At 38.0% G+C, this 18981-nt stretch overlaps 1 protein-coding gene across 6 annotated transcripts in view; it reads right to left on the minus strand.

Annotated features, from left to right (window-relative positions):
• LOC102222042 (serine/threonine-protein kinase/endoribonuclease IRE1-like) overlaps window positions 1–18758 on the minus strand; it is a 34549-nt gene extending 15791 nt beyond the window's left edge. For 3 of the 6 annotated variants that reach the window (XM_023333926.1, XM_023333925.1, XM_023333930.1), the window contains exons 1-13: window positions 18451–18758; window positions 17111–17228; window positions 16989–17022; window positions 15457–15529; window positions 15302–15374; window positions 13275–13397; window positions 13080–13181; window positions 12641–12700; window positions 12335–12551; window positions 9863–9941; window positions 9556–9706; window positions 9236–9378; window positions 2418–2624 (exon numbers count right to left, since the gene is read on the minus strand). In XM_023333926.1, the coding sequence (XP_023189694.1) occupies window positions 2418–2624; window positions 9236–9378; window positions 9556–9706; window positions 9863–9941; window positions 12335–12551; window positions 12641–12700; window positions 13080–13181; window positions 13275–13397; window positions 15302–15374; window positions 15457–15529; window positions 16989–17022; window positions 17111–17228; window positions 18451–18540 (1470 nt within the window). In that variant the 5' untranslated portion in view covers window positions 18541–18758. Of the gene's footprint in view, window positions 1–2417; window positions 2625–9235; window positions 9379–9555; window positions 9707–9862; window positions 9942–12334; window positions 12552–12640; window positions 12701–13079; window positions 13182–13274; window positions 13398–15301; window positions 15375–15456; window positions 15530–16988; window positions 17023–17110; window positions 17229–18450 lie in introns of those variants that run through there. The other 3 variants (XM_023333927.1, XM_023333928.1, XM_023333929.1) reach the window with 3 other exon arrangements.
• Window positions 18759–18981: the final 223 nt, after the last annotated feature.

The raw sequence follows: 18981 nt of genomic DNA on the forward strand, positions 1-18981 counted from the left end.
CCATACGCCAATATGTACCTCTGTACAGCAATTTATATATTTTAGCTGCAGAGAATGATTCTGAAATGTTCAAAGAGTTACTGCACTGTTTGTGTTAAGTTTCATAGTTAACTGCTGACGAAGTGTACAGGAGACCAGGTAATGACGCACATAAAGCAGAGGGCTTGGAGACGCATGCTGGGCTGTACCTCGTTTTGAGGTTTGTTTGTTTTTTGGCTCACTGTTCTGTGCCGTAGGGTTAGGTGTTTACAATGAACAATGGAAAGAAGCTTTGCTGGTGTTGAGAAGATTGAATATTGTAATCCTGTTTATGCTCATCCATTGTGGGTATGAGGAACTTGGCAAAAGATGTGATCAAAACCCTCAGCACTAGAGAAGAAAATGCACTTGCTATTCCAAAGCACGCCATGGATGCAGTGTTGGACTGGCTTTTATATTTTATATGCCATGCATTCAGGCTCTCCTTGGAAATAATATATTGAGCCAGTTGGAGGGTCTTTTCTTGTGTTTAAATGTCTATGTACTCAGTAAGAGCAAACATAAAAATCTCTCCCCCAGAATTGTAAGAAAAAAATGGATTTGATTGTACTTTTTCAGTTTTTCCTTTACACAAAATCTGGACAAATTTTTTTTCTTGTATGGTGTGCAACAAATACTAGGTGGGCGAGAGCCTGGTTACTAAACTAATATATGATGCAGTGAGAGGGCCCTATGACTCCTGTCCAGCAGTTCTACATCTGAGTTTCTTGTGAAATATCAAATCTCCTGGCCAAAGAAAACACTGTTTTTGTCTTTTGGGGTAAAAAAAAAAAAATAGAGAAAAAACCATGTCTGTTCTTGCAGAATATGCACAGGCCTTCATGTTCATACCTGCACTGAATCTTAGTAACCAAGATTGCTAAATAAAAGCAAAAACAGTCGAAACACTGAGTGCCTTTAAATCTAGACTAAAACCCAACAAGTTGTTTTTGAATCATTATAAATGAAACATTGTAATCAACATTCTGATGTGTAACAATGGCACTTGACAATTATGTTCTATAACTTTGTATTTTATTTTATTATTATTGACGTAAAGCAGTGGTCCCCAACCTTTTTTAGTCGCGCGGACCGGTCAGCCCTTCGCAATTTTGCTGCGGACCGGGGGGTGCGCGCACGTCGTAAGTATGGAGTCGGGGGCGAGGGGGTTAGGGCTAACCCCCTCGTTTTTTGCGGTGGTTACGTTCCAGAAAGAACCCCTGATAGGCGAAATCCGCGAAGTAGAAACCTTCATCTTTTTACAATTATTATACAATGAAATACTCCATAATACATTGAAACCATAGAACAAAACCTTTTTACAGGCCCAAACATTTGTTTAACAAATAAAAAGTACTGTATAAACAATTTTTTTATTTTTACAAATAAGTACCGTACTGTAAAATAATAATTTTAATATGAACTGAAGGCGGATTCCCGTGCCCAAATTGCGGAGATCAGCACCGTCCCACCACGACCTGAGTTATAAAACAAAACAAAGTACAGTAGGACAAATAGTGACTCACGCGTATTTCACTGCTCTTCTGACTGAGCCGCTGCATCCTGACTCCGCTCTGTAGCGTTTTTTTTCTTCTAAAGCCCGCGGTGCAGGTGTGTTTTATCGAGAGAAGAACATAGTTATCTGTAGCTGTTGTCGCTCTGTTTTCTTCTGGGCAAAAAGATTCTTATAAACCGACATGCCACCATCGATTATGTTAAATATGGAAAGCTGTTTTACGTACGTGTACATATTAAACCGCAATGTTGTTGACACACAGGTAGAGAAGAAGCGGAGAGACTGTTTAGCCAATCAGAATGCAGAACACAATGCACGATGCAAATCCGTGAAGCAGCGAGACCGCGAAAGGTGAACCGCGAAATAGCGAGGGTTCACTGTATTCCGATGTTGTTTTGTTACTTATTCTGCTGCAAGTTGCCTCAATTTTGACACGCAAGACGTAACCGGTAAAATCCGGTTTAGCATTTTCATAATAAAAGATCCGGAAGTAGTTCATTATTTCTTGCGCGGCCCGGTACCAATTGGTCCGCGGCCCGGTGGTTGTGGACCACTGACGTAAAGCACTCCGAACTGCCTTATTGCTGAAAAGTACTATAAAAATAAACTGGCTTGATTGATGAAAGCCCAAATACAATAGTGGAATCGATAATGAGTGTACTTAAACTTCTGAGTGGAACTGCAATTTTAAATGATCCTCTTAAAGCAGGACTCAGTTAATCAAGTTATGTTAGATTAAAAACACTAGATATACAAAAGCAAGCAGAATATTTCGTCTCTTATGGAAAAACACAGAAAACTGTTCTCTTTGCATTAATTTCTCACCAGAGTAGCATGTAACCAACAAACATGCATCTTTCAAGACTTGTAAACAAATGCAGACCTTCACAGATGAACTCACAAGAGGAAAAGTGACCACAAAGGAGAGCCATCCTCCAACCAGAATGGTCAGAACTACCAGCATCAGACGGTCCTGGGTCAGGTAGATGGGCAACACAGTGGCAGGTCTCTGGGTCTGCCCAGTGGTCTCCTCACTGACCCCTTCCTTCTTGGTGTTATGGTCACTGTGGCTGCCAGAGACAGCTTGAAACTAAAACACAAAGACAACAGATACATGATGAGAATAGATTTGAATCTTTTTTTAAAGTAATAGGACTTCTCCAAAGCACATATGCAAATAAAACCAGATTTTTACATACCCCGAATAAAAGACACATAAATATTTTTTTCCTCACTGTCTGAAGTTAAATCTGACCAAACCTTTCTTGTTTTAGTTTAGTTAGAATTACCAAAATTATTTCTTTTCTTTTTTTTTTTTTAGAAATTTCTTTGTAACTTTTCTCAAATTCAAAAGTTTGGATACCTTTGGTCAGTAACCAAAGGTACTGATCAAGTCAGTCAAACTGTCTGACTTGGGTCAAATCTTTTAATCTCTAAAAGATGTTCTCACTAAGGTAACTCTAACTAATGCATGCTAACGCCGCTGCTGCTCTCCACATGTTATATGATATTCTATTATTGTAAAACGGATGGATGTCAGTTCTCTAATTAAACAGTTATGAACTATTAATAGTACAGGACTTAAGAATGATCAATAAACCTTAAGAAAACAAGTGGTATTTTTTCCATGGCTGTATGTCTGCATAGGTCTAAAACTTGCAAGTAATTATGTTTTGTCTTTAATTTACACAACTATTCCAGTTTTTTATAATTATTTATGTCTGGATGGTTTAAAAAAGTGTTTAAAGTAAAATGTGTGTTTTAAATAATTCCTTCTGTATATGTAACTTTGATGTGGAAAAATTATAATTATAACTAGCCTGCTAGTTAGGCTACACCTAACAAATTATAAATTTTGACGTTTGCAGTCTAAAGAGGATATCCCACCCAATTCAAGAAAGAATGGGTCTATGTGGTTCCAGAACACAATCTCCTCCTCAGTTTGACTTTATGATAATGAAATATTGAAAAGAAAAGCAGGGGAAACGAAGAAAGAATAAAAATGCTGAACATAAATCTTTTGTGGATAAATTACAGGCCTCAATATGTTTTAAAAAATTTTGTTTGTTTTTTTGTGTATTTAAAAACAAAATGATTTTATTTCTTAAAAGGATCGATCAATCAATTTTATTTATAAGGGAACCTTTCTTACTACAAGCAGCTCAAAGAGCTGTACAAACAATTAGCCCTCAGGTTTCACTGATGATCATGCAAAAGGTTAAAATAAGATTCATAAATACGTACGTATAGAAAAAACAAGGAAAACAACATTCCTTAATCGATTTCTACTTGCTTCTTCTCTTTCCCTCTGTCTGAGCCTCACTGCAGTGCATCTGACCCCTGACCTCAACTCCTCAAACCTGTCCTCCCATGGACCAGATGCTGTCCCTCCTACAAAACCAGCCAATGAAAGTGACAGAGAAGAGCCAGAGAATTAAGAAGATAAAGACGACCACCATCACCTCCAGGGGACAACTGTCGGTCTCCTGTTGGACATTCAGACTGAAAACTGTGTGCGACTGAGCTGACCTCCGCAGGTCTGCTGTCCAGTATCAGTGTAGAGAAAGAAAAACTAAACAAAGCTTCGGAGCTGTGAGAGAAGAAGACTCTGAACTGTTTGACGCTTGTTTCATCTGTGAACAACATGGACATTGACTGAGGGACGATCTGGACAACCAAAGATCCAACGCCAGAACCAGTTGGACTGACAGGAATCAGAGGAGAGAGATGGGAGAGGATTTTGCTGCAGCGACGCCGCAAGAGGAGGGAGAGAGGAGTGAAAAGAGACATTTAAGATAAGTGTTGGAGCTATTTATTCTTTATTTATTTATGCATTTGAATTTTGTTAGTTTATTTTTACATTTCTAGTTTTTGTATTATTTGCAGGTTAATAATTGTCAATTCTATTTATCTTTTGTTGTTATTATTTGTTCTTATTTATTCGTTTTCTAAAGACAGGAAGTGAGGTAGATCAATCCACTTTCTATAAGTGTAGCGGCCTGGTAAAGGACCAGCAGGCATTTGGGTTTGGGGCCTATGGTTTTTACCAGAGCAACAGAGCAACAGAAGTAGACAGGAGCAACAAAGGAAAGTTTGAACGTTATAAGTGTTTTGCTGAAAAGGAAAATAAAAGAAACCAAGATAATCAACAAGTTTGGACATTAAACTTCTTGTGCCTGCGTGAAGAATCTGGACCCCAGTACCTCATAGTGGCGGATGGAACCTTTTATTGGATGTTTGGTTTGACAAACAATCGCCATTACAATAAGCTATACACACACACACACACACAGCTATAACACACACACAGCCACTGTAACGAAGACTGCCTGCTACTAACCCTGTTCACATTTAGAAATTCTTTAGCGAGAAAAGAATGACTTTAAGAAGAATGACTGTTAACTCTGAACAGAAGGACCAATACTAAAGATCCTTTAATGAGTACCAGAGAAGGGTCCTATGTTCACATTTCTACCTTTGGAGCCCAGAGACGGGTCGACTGACCTGAAGGATTTTAGCTATATTTGGTTATTTTAGCTATAACCAGTTTTGCATGATTTTCCACTCCTCCTTTCTGGCCTGACGGTCAGTGGCCACGTTTACAATTGAAAAAGGGATGCTAATTTGAGCCATCAGAATCGTCAGTTTGGACTCAGGTCTTTTGACCCTCTTTCGGGACTTCAGGGGAGAGGTCGAAACCCTGGTACTCCCAATGTTAAGGGTCCATGAGCCATAGATATAGACACTGTGAAGGGAATCTGCAATCACTTTAGTTCTGCAATAAACTAACAAATTATGCCATTAACAAGTAAAACAGGTAGAGAACATTCTAAGGAAAAATGGTTTTGAAATAAAAGTTTTAAAATAAATAAATAATTAAAAAGCTGAACCATTGTAGACACAGACAGTAATATAAAGTTCTCAATGGGAATTATTAAGTGGTCCTACATAAAATACCAGTGTCCCTTGACTCTAAATATTTTTAAAGATTTTTTTCCCTCTCCCTTTTTGAAAATCTACGCTGAGTTACATAAATAATACAAAATAAACAAAATATTTTTTTTAGTGTTAAGAATTAAATAGCATTAATACTGCAGTGCAGATTACATTTTGGGTATACCATATAATATTTGGTTGCATTTCAATTGAACAGAAGAAAATTCCTGTAAAATACAGCTGTGATAAAGTTGAACTTAGAGAGGTTAAAAGACCTCTGTAAGGTCTTTTCAGAATGAACTACTAGTTCTAATCATTTGTTTTTTTTAATTAATGAAGCGCTTCAGCAGAAATATGATCAATTGGTTGCTGTAATCCTAAATTATATTGAGATCTCTTTTGTATGTGTACACATAGCTTAAAAAAGGATCCTGTTCATTAGTGTAGAATTAGTGTTTCCGCCCATTAACATATGTTGTTAAAAGACAATTGAGGAAATTTTGAAGCTTCAGTAAATTTGATAATTACTATTTAACCATGCTATTGACCATACTATTGCTCTAACCTTGTTTGCTTTTTGCATAAAACACCTATGTAAAACACCTATCTTTGGCTCTATGTTCAAACATTTTCCTGCTAAAACATCTGCGCTAGTAGCACTAACTGAAGCGTGAAAACTAGTTGTTTGTGTGCTATTATTCTCACTGATTCCAAGTTGTTTGTTCTTTTGAAGTTCAGTGAAAGCTAAGACATTTTGCTCAGGATTGGTGGTGAGACCATTCCTTACTCCTTTTAGGTTTTAGACCTTTTTTTGGATGTTGTTTTGTCAGCCACTGCCATCTCTGTGTGAAAGTGAGGCCTACACCGCTCAACTCACGTGAAACAACCCATTGAATTCAAGCATATGGTTCTGATGCTTATGATGACTTTGTTGCCACTGGCAATGAAAGAGCCGATGCACCTTCGGCAGTAACCTGCCCCTTCTTTCACACTTGCTGACATTGAGATGGTACAATCCTTTAAAACATTCTCCACCTAACACACCTTTTAACCATTAAATATTGGATTTTGCTCAACTCTCACCAACTAAAGTTTAAAAAATAATAATAATAATAAAAATTTTGAAAATGAAAAAAGTAATAAAAGATTCTTATGTTGTCTTATTGCTAAAACCTGTCCACTATGCTTTGTCGAGCCTCACAGACAGTGAAAACCTTCCTGCCATTTCCTGCCAAAGTGCTGCTGCAGCCATCAGACCAGGTGATGGGTCATGATGAAGGATTTTCAGAGGAAGGACTGGAACTCCAAACGCTGGCAGAGGCTGTTCCAGAGGCTATTCCAGGTGTAACTCGTTACCAGCACACCTGCTAAAGTCCAGGAAGGAACAACCTGAATCCACACCAACCACTGTGAAGGACTACCTGTTTGTAATATCCATCTAGATCACAACTCTAAATCTGAAACAACAACAGAGTGAGTAGCAAAACTTCATTCTACCAAGTATCAAGTACTTCAATTTCTGACACCTAGGAGGACAACGTCCAGAGCAACAGCTAGTTTAAAAGTTTCTGAAGGGCTCTCCACTCAAAGAACTATTGCTGGTCCACTGGCGAGTGGTCGAAGCGGAGAGTGAAGATTTGTACCAACACTTTTCTGACAGGAGGCAATAAATCCTCCTGAGCAGATACACTATCAGTGTCCCTGCTTCTACAACACTGTACCTACTTTTCAGATGGGAAATCTGTGCTTTCTTGTTGGGTTTTGAACGGACACTTATCTATACCTTCACTGCACTAATGTAATCTTTTCTTTTTTTTATTTGATTTTTTTTTAGGGGTTTCCTAGAAACACATGAAATTTAGTAACTTAATTATGATTATTCTTAGTTGTTTCACTTCAAAAGAGTTAAGAATTTAGACATTCATTCTTCTAGGCATAACTTAAAATAACTCAAATGTGTGTAAAATTAAAATTTAGCTGATAAGTTTAAAAGTTTAGCCTAAGTTAATTATAAGTAAAGCACTGGAAATACACAAATTTATGTTCTCTGTTACCACATTAAGGCATGTAATGCATGTTGAGATTTTTACGAAAGTAGCATAAACATCTCATTTGAAAAGAACCCTGAGTAAACTCCATAAAGGTTAAAACTCAATTTTCTAACTTTTAATGCTGAACTACAACTTGAAGAAATTAAATGACCAATGAAAGCTTTATGAATTTATGCATTGTTGTATAATTGTAACTAGGATGACTTTCCTAATACCATGCTTTACTTAAAATAGAAATGTTTATGTTTCACAAAAACAAATGCCTATCCTTTCTGCATGTTCTAAATATGCATTTAATATTTTGATTTTATTTTTCATTTGATCTTGAAATGTGTTAGTTTTTTTTCCTTTTTAGGTTTTTTTCCTTTTTAAATTTAGTTGGAGTAGGGTATTTCATTGTTAAGAATTGTTGTTGTGACATTGGTTTTAAATTGAAAAATGCAGTTCAGTACAAATTGTTTTTCTAGCTACTTAGAGGGGGTGTTTTCTATTAAGCTTGAATTTTTGTTCGACACTGACTTGTTTGTTTTTTACTACTTGCTTTGATTATTTCTTGTTTTTTTTTCTTAACTTTTGGTTTTAGCTTTTGTATTAATTTTTTTTTATTATTATTATTGTTCTTGATTTTTTTTTCATGTCTTCAATCATTGGTGTGATATATACCACGATTTTCCTGGACAGACATATACAGAACCGTCTCCTTAGCAAGGAGGGGTCGCAGGATAACTTTTCCTACCTAACACAGTCATATTGTTACAGGGTTGAATAAGTGAATGCCGGTAGGTTTTTCGTATCTTGCGTATATGTGGTTTTTTTGTTGTTTTTTGTTACATCTTCCAGGATAGTGTTATGTTATATCTTTTGACTCAGGAGGAAAATGATTAATATTAAATATTACATATTTACTTATAATCAAAAGGGGGGAAATGATGTGGAAAAATTATAATTAGGTTACACCTGCTAGTTGTATTGCTATATGTTTATTCTAAGTTCCTGTATGTTCCCACCAAGTTAAAACTATTTGCGTTATATGCACAAGGTTGGACGTTGCTTTTCACAGCTGCATGGGAACCAGTCTGTTTCCCATACTTAGGATCCCTTATCCCTTTGTATAAAACTCATGTGTTGTCTCTGCCTGGCAGAGCTTTTCATCCAGACCTGCTTCATTACTGATTGTCCTACAAGCTCTCTGTATTGTACACAATATATGAATACACCTGATTGAGTGATTTTACCTGAACAGTGCTTGGAAATATTTTTTTTCTATGACAAACTTTCACATTAGTAACTCTGTGTCATTTATCTACTATAAGCTATAACATCTGATTACTTTTCCCAGGAAACAGAAGAAGAAGAACATAGCATTCACAATGGTGAACGATGAGAGGAACCGTCAGAATAGCAACTGGATCTCCTTCAGGAGGAAGCAGCTATCAGCACTGAGATGGCAGAGCTTCATGGAGAAGAACTGAGGCAAACAATACCCCCACCGCCAGGATGTGTCACCCTGCTACAGAGCTGAAACACGTTCACTCTGAAGTAGAGCCGAGCTGGGCTGCTTAAGTAGAGCCAGTGGAAAAGAGGCATATGTTAAAACAAAAAAAGCTTGGTCTGTTTTAACTTCCGACAGCGAGGAAAAAATGTGCTTGTGTATTTTTATTTAGTGTGTGTAAATAGGCGGTTTCAGATGTAGCTGTACTGTGTGTGGACTTACATAGTGCTGGTGGTAGAAGGAAGCAGAGGAGAAGGGAGAGGCAGAGGTTTGAGGTGGGATGACTGGCTCACCAGAATGCTGCAGATTGGCAGGAAAATCCCTCAGCATGGTGGTGTGGGCTAATGGAGGGACCTCATGGTGGCCTGTAGTGTTAAAGATCATACAGTAGTGTGCAAAAGTTTTGAGTGATCTGCTATTTTTAATCTAAAGATTCAGGCTTAAGCAGTATTTCTCCAGGCATTAAAAAGGTTTTAAATACAAAATAATTCACTTTCATCAACATAGTAAGCTTAATGTGAAGATTGATAAGATGCCCTTACCTATTAGCAGCCAGTGGTTTTTCTGGCTGTTTGTGCTCCCTGGTGGATATTGGACATTAGTGGAAGGAGTGATCTCACATTCCCCTCTCTGACTGACCGTCACCTCCGCGGTCATTGGACCCTCGATCCGAGCCAGCGTCAGTCCCCGAGGCTGCCATGGTAACAGAAAGCATAAAATAATCGCCCTATCTCTAGCCTTATCAGTTGCTCACCGTCTCGTACCTGATCTGATCTGCTCTTTAATCATAATATAGTGTTAGTAGGGACTTTTGTTAGCAGAACGTGTAGCATTATGTGCTGCACTCACCACTAATGACACTCCACGATGGACGAGTGAAGCTGAAGCATAAAGGTGGGAGTCAAGTTTTCCAACATAGAGAGTGGGTCTGGAGAAAAGAAAAAAACATTTTCACTTGTCCTCTATTCCATTCCATCTGAGTGCCTAAACTGCATTCTGCGCCTTCTTTACTTTTCCTCAAACAACAAGTTGAAAATCAGACCACACACAAAATGCCTGTAAAGTATTCATATACCTGTACTTTTTAAACCCAATGACCACAAGCATAATTATATTTCATTGGGAGTTCATATAATTGTGACATGTAGAGATTAAGATCCATGATTTTCAATAATGATTTACAAATGAAAACCAGAATATTGGCACATTTGCACTCAATCATTGTTCAGAGCAACTAGTATCTTGAAAAACAAGGAAAACAGCAAACAGCCCGGGAATATACTGTAATTCTGGACAGATTTAAAGCAGGTTTATGTTATAAAATAACACAACACTTTTGGTCGGAGAGCTCTAGGCGGTCCACCGGCGGTCCACTGTGTTTTTGTATTTAAAGATGTTAAGTAGACAGGATACGTAAAAATATTACTGAATAGTTTATGTTACGGGAAAACATCACCAGTGAAATGCTATCTAAATATAAATGTAATATTTGAGAACATTATTGAGAATATCAATCCTGCTGAATTTGATTTAATGGTTTCATCACACAAAAATTCAAATTCTAAATCGTTTAACATTTAAACGTAAGATTTTAAGGAGCTGGCAAGTTTACTTTGTAAAAATTCAAAGAACAATATTCATAGTTAGATTGTTTTGTTACCACAGCTACAATCTGATGCTCTGGGTTTAATCTTTGGGTTTGAGCTCTGTTTGTTCAAAAATACAAATTAGTAAACTGCAATTATAACTTATTGCTTTTTAGGTTGACCAATTAAACTACTCCCCATCTCCCAGATTTCACTAAATCTAACACAGAAGCTGTTAGAGGTGCTGATGTTTGTAGCAGCAAGTCAAATTCTGTTCAAGGCCTCATACAGCCTTTGACTGGCCCAGTGGATGAGTTAAACCCACTTCCCTGCACACAGAGATGCGCAACTAATGGGAAATTTAATTTAATGCTGCTAATGTGGCATTAGTAGCTCTTCTATTTTGTGTCTGTTGAGTTTTAATAACTCAATTCTGCTCAGGCGTGGCCACGCGCAAATCTCTGCACAGCTGCGCGCCTTAATTCTGGCTGACTAAGTGGGCAAAGCAATTGGTATGGTTTGAAGCATCGTGTAACTGGAATAATAATACTAAAAATAATAATAAAATAATATAAAACCAGTGTGAGGAGTGACTACGAGGCGAGCGCGAAAGCTCCTCACTGGGATTAACCTGCATGATAAGGTTAGCGCTGGTTCGTTAACTACTAACGCACCGGCCAAACGAGATCATAAAGTTTACAGGGAAAACAGAGCCAGGCGCTGGGCAGCGTGTTGAGATGTAAATGCCGCATATAATTCTCTATTCACATAGATAAATCATTCTTACCACTCTCTCAATGCGCACCTCTGAAAGCACCACTATAAGTGGTAAAGCATGGCGGGCCGCCAGGCTTATAATACACTGTGGGAAACCCTGCTGTCATTGAACACTTTGAATAGGCCAGTCTCAATGATGTGGTGAGCACGGAAACCAGACTGAAAGACGTCAAAGAGATTGGTAATTGTTAAGAAACTTTTTAACTATTAAAACAATTTTTTCAATAATTTTGCTGATGAATGGAAGATTGGAGATCAGCCTGTAATTCTGCAGTAGTGATTTATCCAGATTGTACTTTTGTATCAGTGGTTTGATAACTGCTATTTTTAAACCATGGGGGAAAACTTGAGAGAAGGATGAGTTTACTGTTTGAATCAGATCAGATGGAATGACAGACAGAACTTTCTTAAGTTGTGGGCATTTTATCAAGACATCATTAAGAGGAGTTTTATTTATTTATAATTTATCCTAAATTTTTATAGTTAAGTAGTTGAAACTGAGTCATTATTTATGTTTTGTTATGTTTGTACATAGCATTGGAACTATATTTAGATTTATGTGCAGATTAATCCTCTAATTTTTGTAATTTTCTCTTAATAGAAGTTAGAAAATTTCTTGCAGGCTATGTTTGCAGGTTTGATTGGAGTTCAGGTGGTACAATCACAGGAGAGTTTGTGAGCCTGTCAGCTGTTGCAAATAAAGCTTGAGCTTTGTTAATGTTTTTGTTTATGATTTCCACAAAGAATTTTTCCCTTGCATGTTTTAGTGTAGAGTGATAGCTTCGCAATCTTTCTTTATAGATTTCATAACAAACATGAAGTTGAGTTTTATGCCATTAACGTGTGGCCCTACTACAAAGCTTTTTTGCAGATCCAACTATTTGCACATATCTTCATGAAGACTTGCTCCTACCAGACACAATCTTCATTTTAATGGTAGCAATGGAAATGTTCTTACATTAGTTGGGTTTGTGCTCTGGCTTGCTCCGTCACAAACTGGTAGCTCCATTTTAACGTAGAGTGAGCTTCTGCCTGGTCTTTAGCAGAGGAGAAGGTGAGAAAGCGCAGCGTCTCCATGGCTAGCGAGAGGTGAGGGGCGTGTCTCAGTGACTCTTCATAGTAGAGGTATACCCCCACAACAGGTGAACCGTAGTTTTGAGTCCACAGGACATCGCCTGAAAAGCAAGATAACAAACACTTCAAATCCCTGCTAGACGGCTGAGATAAGAGTCAGGAAATGTATAATCCATACAGATCCTCCTACCTGATTCCCGGTCAACGGTCACCACCAGACCATCACCACTAGACACCAGATGAGCCATTTCTGGAGGAAGATTACTTAAAGTTAGTTCTAGGACTGGCAGTATAACATTGTGTACTGCCCTCTTAATTATGATGCCTTAAAACAACTGCAACCAAATATCTTGTGAAGTCAACAAAGTTATGAATTCCACAGACCAGGCCCTTATGCAACAGCACCAAGAAACTTATTGTTTAAATATATCCTTTGTGATGGTCAAAAACATAAAATCCTAAGAAAATACACTGAATTTTATGGTTGTAATTTGATAAAATTTAAAAATGTTCAACAGATATAAATACTTTTTGCAGATAAATGTATATTAAGACAATGCTTAAGTCTTTGAGGTTGTTGTTGAACAAACTACTTGTTTAACTTTGTGAATCTGTGCGCAGAGACGTACTGTAGTTTTGCTTCTCATCATAAGGATGAGCAGAGTAATCGTTGTACGTAGCGTTCCATCGAAGCTCTTGTATCTTACTATCAAACATGGTAACCATATACTCTGGAAACAAAGGGAAACACTCATTAACTCCAGACTAATTGAGCCAGGCTCACATGAGCCTGGCTCCTGAGGTGCGGTGTGTGTGCGACAGACCAGTGCGTCCAATGTAGAGCAAAGGAGTGTTGGGACAGATGGACTCAGAGGAGGAGGTGGTTAAACTTGTTTGCTTTTCGCCAGTTTCAGGATCCACTACGAACCACACGTCATGTTTTTTCCCTGTGTACACACACACACACACGAAGAAGGAAGGTTATCTACAAACAGCAGACAGGTGACTTATGTGTTTATACAGCTCTATACTGTAAAAGTAAAACTCTATAGTTTGCTTCCTAAGAGCCAGACTTTTCTCTAACTGTATCACACACACTCTCTCTGTGTCACTCTCTCATCAAGGGGCAGTTTTAGCTCTACCTGGTCCAAATTCAATAAAGGAATGCTGTTATTACAGTTACACAATAACATGTTTATATTCTTATTTTTAAAAAAGAACATATATTCTAATATTGCAGAAAATAGGCTAAAGAGGTTGAATGAAAAATCTGTAGGATATGCCAATTTTTTTATCTGATTAAAGAATAATTGGTTAATAACATAATCGTTACTTGTTGCCCTAGCAGAAAGTGAGCAAAAAAACAGCCAACGTCCAGACAAAAACTATTAAGAACTTAAGAAAGTTTGCTCATCGAGATCACCTAATATGATCAAATATGATCCGTCTCCATGGGAGAAATATATAATGATATGAGCTAGGCCTGTCGCGATAAACGATAAATCGATTAATCGTACGATAAATTAAAACTATCGAGGTCATTTCAATTATCGGCATTGTCGTCTCTTCCGGCCTTTTTTCTCTTTCTGTTGATGACACCGAATGAAAAAAGGCTCAACTCCGGTGCTCTCCACTGACCCTCCCTTCCTCATTTCCTTAGTGTAAAGCCCAGCGCACACGACATGGCTGATTGTCGGCCCATTTTTAAAACCTGACAGACAACACATTAGCCGACAGAAATCCTTGGTATAACGGTTCCATCGGTTCGTTCCTGCCGTGTGGTGTCCAACAATGGGCACAAAATAATGGCTACAAGTCCAGTGAACTAATTTTAAAACCAGGCATTAATTAATGCTTTACTACAATCTACCTGCAATGCATGTGGCTAGTGTCAGCGTAAAGTCCTGACTGAATGAAAATCATTATAACCTATTTACGTCACGTAACGAAGAACAGCTGAAAAGTTACCGGGTTTATCAACTGCGGTAGCAATTTCGCTCCAACTCCTCCTCTTGTCATTTCTATAATCTTTGCATGTTGAATAAACATTAATGTTGTTTCCACATATCATCTCCAATGTCCGCTGGACTTCGGGTTGCGCCATGTCAGCTGTTTGTGATTCCCCGACGTAATTTCCCCTCAGAAAACATGGAGGAGAATCCTCGCTTTCTGATTGGCTACCTGTCACATTCAACAGGCTGCTTTAACCTCCCAGTCGGGGAAAACCCCTGATTTGGATCAGAGCGCCACGAAGATCTACCATAACACACCACACACTCTTAGAAAGACCAACGTTTTAAGATTGTCATAAGGGGAAAAATAGGAGCAAAAAATCATGTAGTGTGAACTATTGCATCAGGTAGTCGATGTGCCCATTGTCTCTATTTAAATCTAATTATTACTGAAGGGCAACATAATATACAGACTTCATAATCTGCACTCTTTTGGTTGAATGCAGTGTTTATTTCCACTTTGGCTTTATGTTGTTTAGTTTCTATAAAGTAAATTTTTTGTTAATGGAGACTGAGAATCCATTTTGTTTTTGGTTGTTTTGTTTATTTTGTTTATCAGCTCCAGTGTTAAATATTCTTTTGAAAATAATGTGTATCTATCTTTGGCAGGAAATCACATGCATGATTACGTCATTTCCATTAAATCAGTGTAAAAAGGTCTTCAGACAATATTATCGTTTATCGCAATAATTTTTTGAGACAATTAATCGCTCAGCAAAATTTGCTATCGTGACAGGCCTAGAAATGACCATAGACTTTTGCAAAGTATTTGTCTTCTTTTAGGACAATTTACAATCAAAGAAAAATCAGAAATTGATAGGACATGTTTAAGATCAGACCTGTGAAGAGCATGCCATCAGAGCTTCTGCAGGGGGCGGATTGAACCAGCTCTGGGATGGTAAAAGGCAGTTTCTGTGGAAACAGAAAACCGTCATGCTTGTTTTGTCAAAAAAACAACACAAAAGAAAATGTGACACAATATAAACAATCTTACCATCAAGCCCTCCTTATGTTTTCCACCAAGGACGTACAAACTGCCATCATTAGGATCTGGGAGAAAACCAGGCCTACATTTTAGAAACAGAAACAAAACAGTTAAACCTGTCAAAAATATTTATAATTTCTAACATTATTCCTTTATTAATAATTACAGTGAATGATAGTCAATTACAAATCACAAAAAAGTTCCATACATATATGGCACTTAAACAGAAGATCAGCCAAACATAATGTAAGGAATAGGTTGGTAAAGCTTGTCAATGGCACAAAATCACAGTGCCATGCAAAAGTATTCAGACATCTTTAAGGTTTTCCCATTTTGTCACAACCACAAACCTTTATATATTCATGTATATCAGGTGATAATGCGATAAATCAACACATAGTAGTGCCTTTAATGTATGGCTCAACTGACTTTGCCCTTCAAAAGATGGAAATTGTTGCCAATGTTCTTTGAAAAATATTTCAAGCTCAAGTTCATTTTCAAGCCTGGTCCCAGACTCTCCATTGGCTTTAATTCTGATCTTCGATCGGGCCGTTCTAATACATGAAAATACTTTAACATGAAACCATTTCATTGCAGCTCTGGCTGGATGTTTGTCCTGCAAGGAGGTAAATATTTGCCCAGCCGAAAGATTTCTGAATCCTCCAACAGGTTTTGTTCCAGGAGTGACCTGCAGGGGTGACGAGTTCCCTCTGTCTTGCTGAAGAAAAGCATGGTGCTGCTGGCCTACACTCTGTTTAACTGCAGGGATGTAGAATGCTAAATGTTGCCATCCACTGGTGTTTTGTATGAAAGAAAAGCTGGTTCATTTTAGCTTCTTCTTCCATGTCATACATCATTTCCCTGGGGTATGGGCTTCTCAAGACCAGTTGTGTGCAGTGCATTACTAATACTTTTGTTTTACAGATTCTCCCACCTGGATGGATCTGGGGGTGGATCTCAGCAACAACTCCAGTGATACCACGGCACTCCTGGCTGATTATCTGGTTAGTGCTCTTCTACTCCAAGCTGCAGTTTTGCCATGTTGTTTACATTTTCAGAGGATGGATCAATAGGAGCTTGTTGAGATTTCAACGCCAAGGATATTGTTTTCTCCTCGACCCGTCTGCTGTGTTCTCTGGCCTTCATCACACCATTTGTTCTCTAATGTTCTCTAACAAGTATCAGAGGCCTTCGAAGAACAACTATATGTGTCCTGAGAATAAATTACTACATTTACTAGTTATGAAGGCAACTAGTAAATGATGAAGGCAATTGGTTCAAGTGGATTTTGTTGGATTTATACTGGGACTACATTACATCCACGTGTATCTACTTGGGACTGGATAATCCAAGACATGTTAATGGCAGGAATAAGTAGAATCTTAGATACATATGTGATCACCATGCAACTCTGAATTCTAACAAGTAAACATAAAATGCAAACAGAAGGAAGTTCGTTCAGCAAACTGGGTTATTAATGCACATAAATCTCCAATAGAAAAGAATCCAGCTAAATATGTATGTCCTGAAGTGTTACTTACTCCTCAAAGTAGTTAGGCACTTGAATAACAGGGTCTGAAACATATTTAAAAAATATTTTTATAAAAAATCCCACATTAACAATGAGAGACAGAATGAATACCACCAACACATGCATGTAAACCTTCTCTTAAAGTCCACTTGATGTGTCCTGTCTGCTTGGAGATGGCATGCAGACTGCCGTCCAGAGTGGAGACAAACAGGAGGGACTCTGGGAGTGTGACTGATCTGACTCCTCCAACCTGAAGGATTAAAAAGGAAAGAAAAGCTTTGTCAGTTGTCAGAGAAGGATGTCATGTCAAAAGATTTCACCAAACTTTGAGTACTTGATGGGTGAGTGTGAATGGGAGGGGCTGTAATAACTGTGTTGTGTTCCTTATTTAGCAGCATATGCTGATTCTCCCTACACCCACCACTAACAAAACACACAGTGGTGAGAGTTTTCATAAGTGTGTTTCATGTTGCAATTTTACTGATGACAAATTTTATTTGCCATACTATTTTTATAGTATGGGAAAGTCCCTTCATCACTTAAGGTCTTTTTTTCCATCTCTCTGAATATTTAAACATAAACATAAAATTGCAATGTTTTGGCAGGCACAAGAACCAAAGAAAAAGAGCTTAGATGTAGCCAAAGAAAAACACTGGAAGGCATTCAGAAAGTCTAAAAAACCAAAAATCAACTCCCATTTAAAGGAACTTTTATTATGTTTTTCTATAGTAAAACATAATAAAACTTACTTTAGATATACTGTCACCTAAAAGCAATTTGTCTTGATTTTTTTCTATATGGTTATTTGATCAAATAGTATATAACCACCCAAAATTCAACTTCTTTTGCATATGCCCCAAGTGACACAACATATCAAAGCTGTTTTGTATGTCTATGTGTATTTTTCTTTTATTTTATTGAATAACAGTAAAATAAATAATCAAATCACTAAATACAAAAAAGTAATAAAAAACCCGTAAATATTTAAGCAAGGGCTTGGATTAGGCTAGATTTATGTCAACAATAAGATTAAATTTTATGTAAATTATATTAAACTTTGTTGAGATGAGACAATGGGACAAAGGATGTCCTGTCAGGTGACAAGCGCTGTATCCGTGTGTGAGTCGGTGCGTGTGTGTGTGTGTATACCGCTCCCATGTTGACCCAGTGAAGACAGCCTTTTAACTGCGCCGGTGTCCAGGTGAACAACAGAACCCGGCAAACTCAGAACCAAACCGTGCATTGGGAGACTCATGAGCGCGAACAGTCGTAAAAACGCACGTACATACTCTTTATTACTGTCTTAATAGAGTTTTCTCCCCCCTGGCCAACCAGCTACTCACTGGAGCCTTACTGGAGCCTGAAATAGCCGCAGAATCCAGTTGCGCCAGGCTCCTCTGTGCACATAAATGACGGAACACGAACCGTATTGAGAGCAACAGAAACATACAGTTTAAAGCTGTGAAGTTTACCTGAAGAAGTTTGTTCTCCCAGGACAGCAGGAGAAGAGACAGCAGAATGTGTTCCAGACTCCCCATAATCCCTAAAACCCTCGACTTCATGGTGGTCCGACACAAATAAACAAGAGGACTCAATTAAAGCTGCTAAACTAGCGACAGAGGTCGAACTCTATATTCATTTCCAGTGTCCGTCTGCCGCGTAGCGAACGTCCAACATCTGGTGGTGACAATTAAAGTGTCGCTTTACATCCATAAAAGCGGCACTTTTCCACATTTCCGTGTTGGGACGGACCTTGTAGAGTTAGGAGCAAACCGTCAGAGGGAAAGGAGAGGTAGGTGGAGCCGCTGTCCTGAAATTAACTGATGGGTGGCTCGACCAATCAGAAACGGCGTTGAGAATATGATGGGCGGGGCTATGGAAAGAACTGGAACACGTGGAAACAGACAACAGGACAAGTGTAAACGCAACAAGAAAGCCTTTTTGTGCAATAGAAAGAGGTGGAGAGATTAATTGTTCTCTTTTCTTCACATCCAATATATCCA

The sequence above is a fragment of the Xiphophorus maculatus genome, chromosome 5 (genome assembly GCF_002775205.1).
Source record: "Xiphophorus maculatus strain JP 163 A chromosome 5, X_maculatus-5.0-male, whole genome shotgun sequence".
Taxonomy (NCBI): domain Eukaryota; kingdom Metazoa; phylum Chordata; class Actinopteri; order Cyprinodontiformes; family Poeciliidae; genus Xiphophorus; species Xiphophorus maculatus.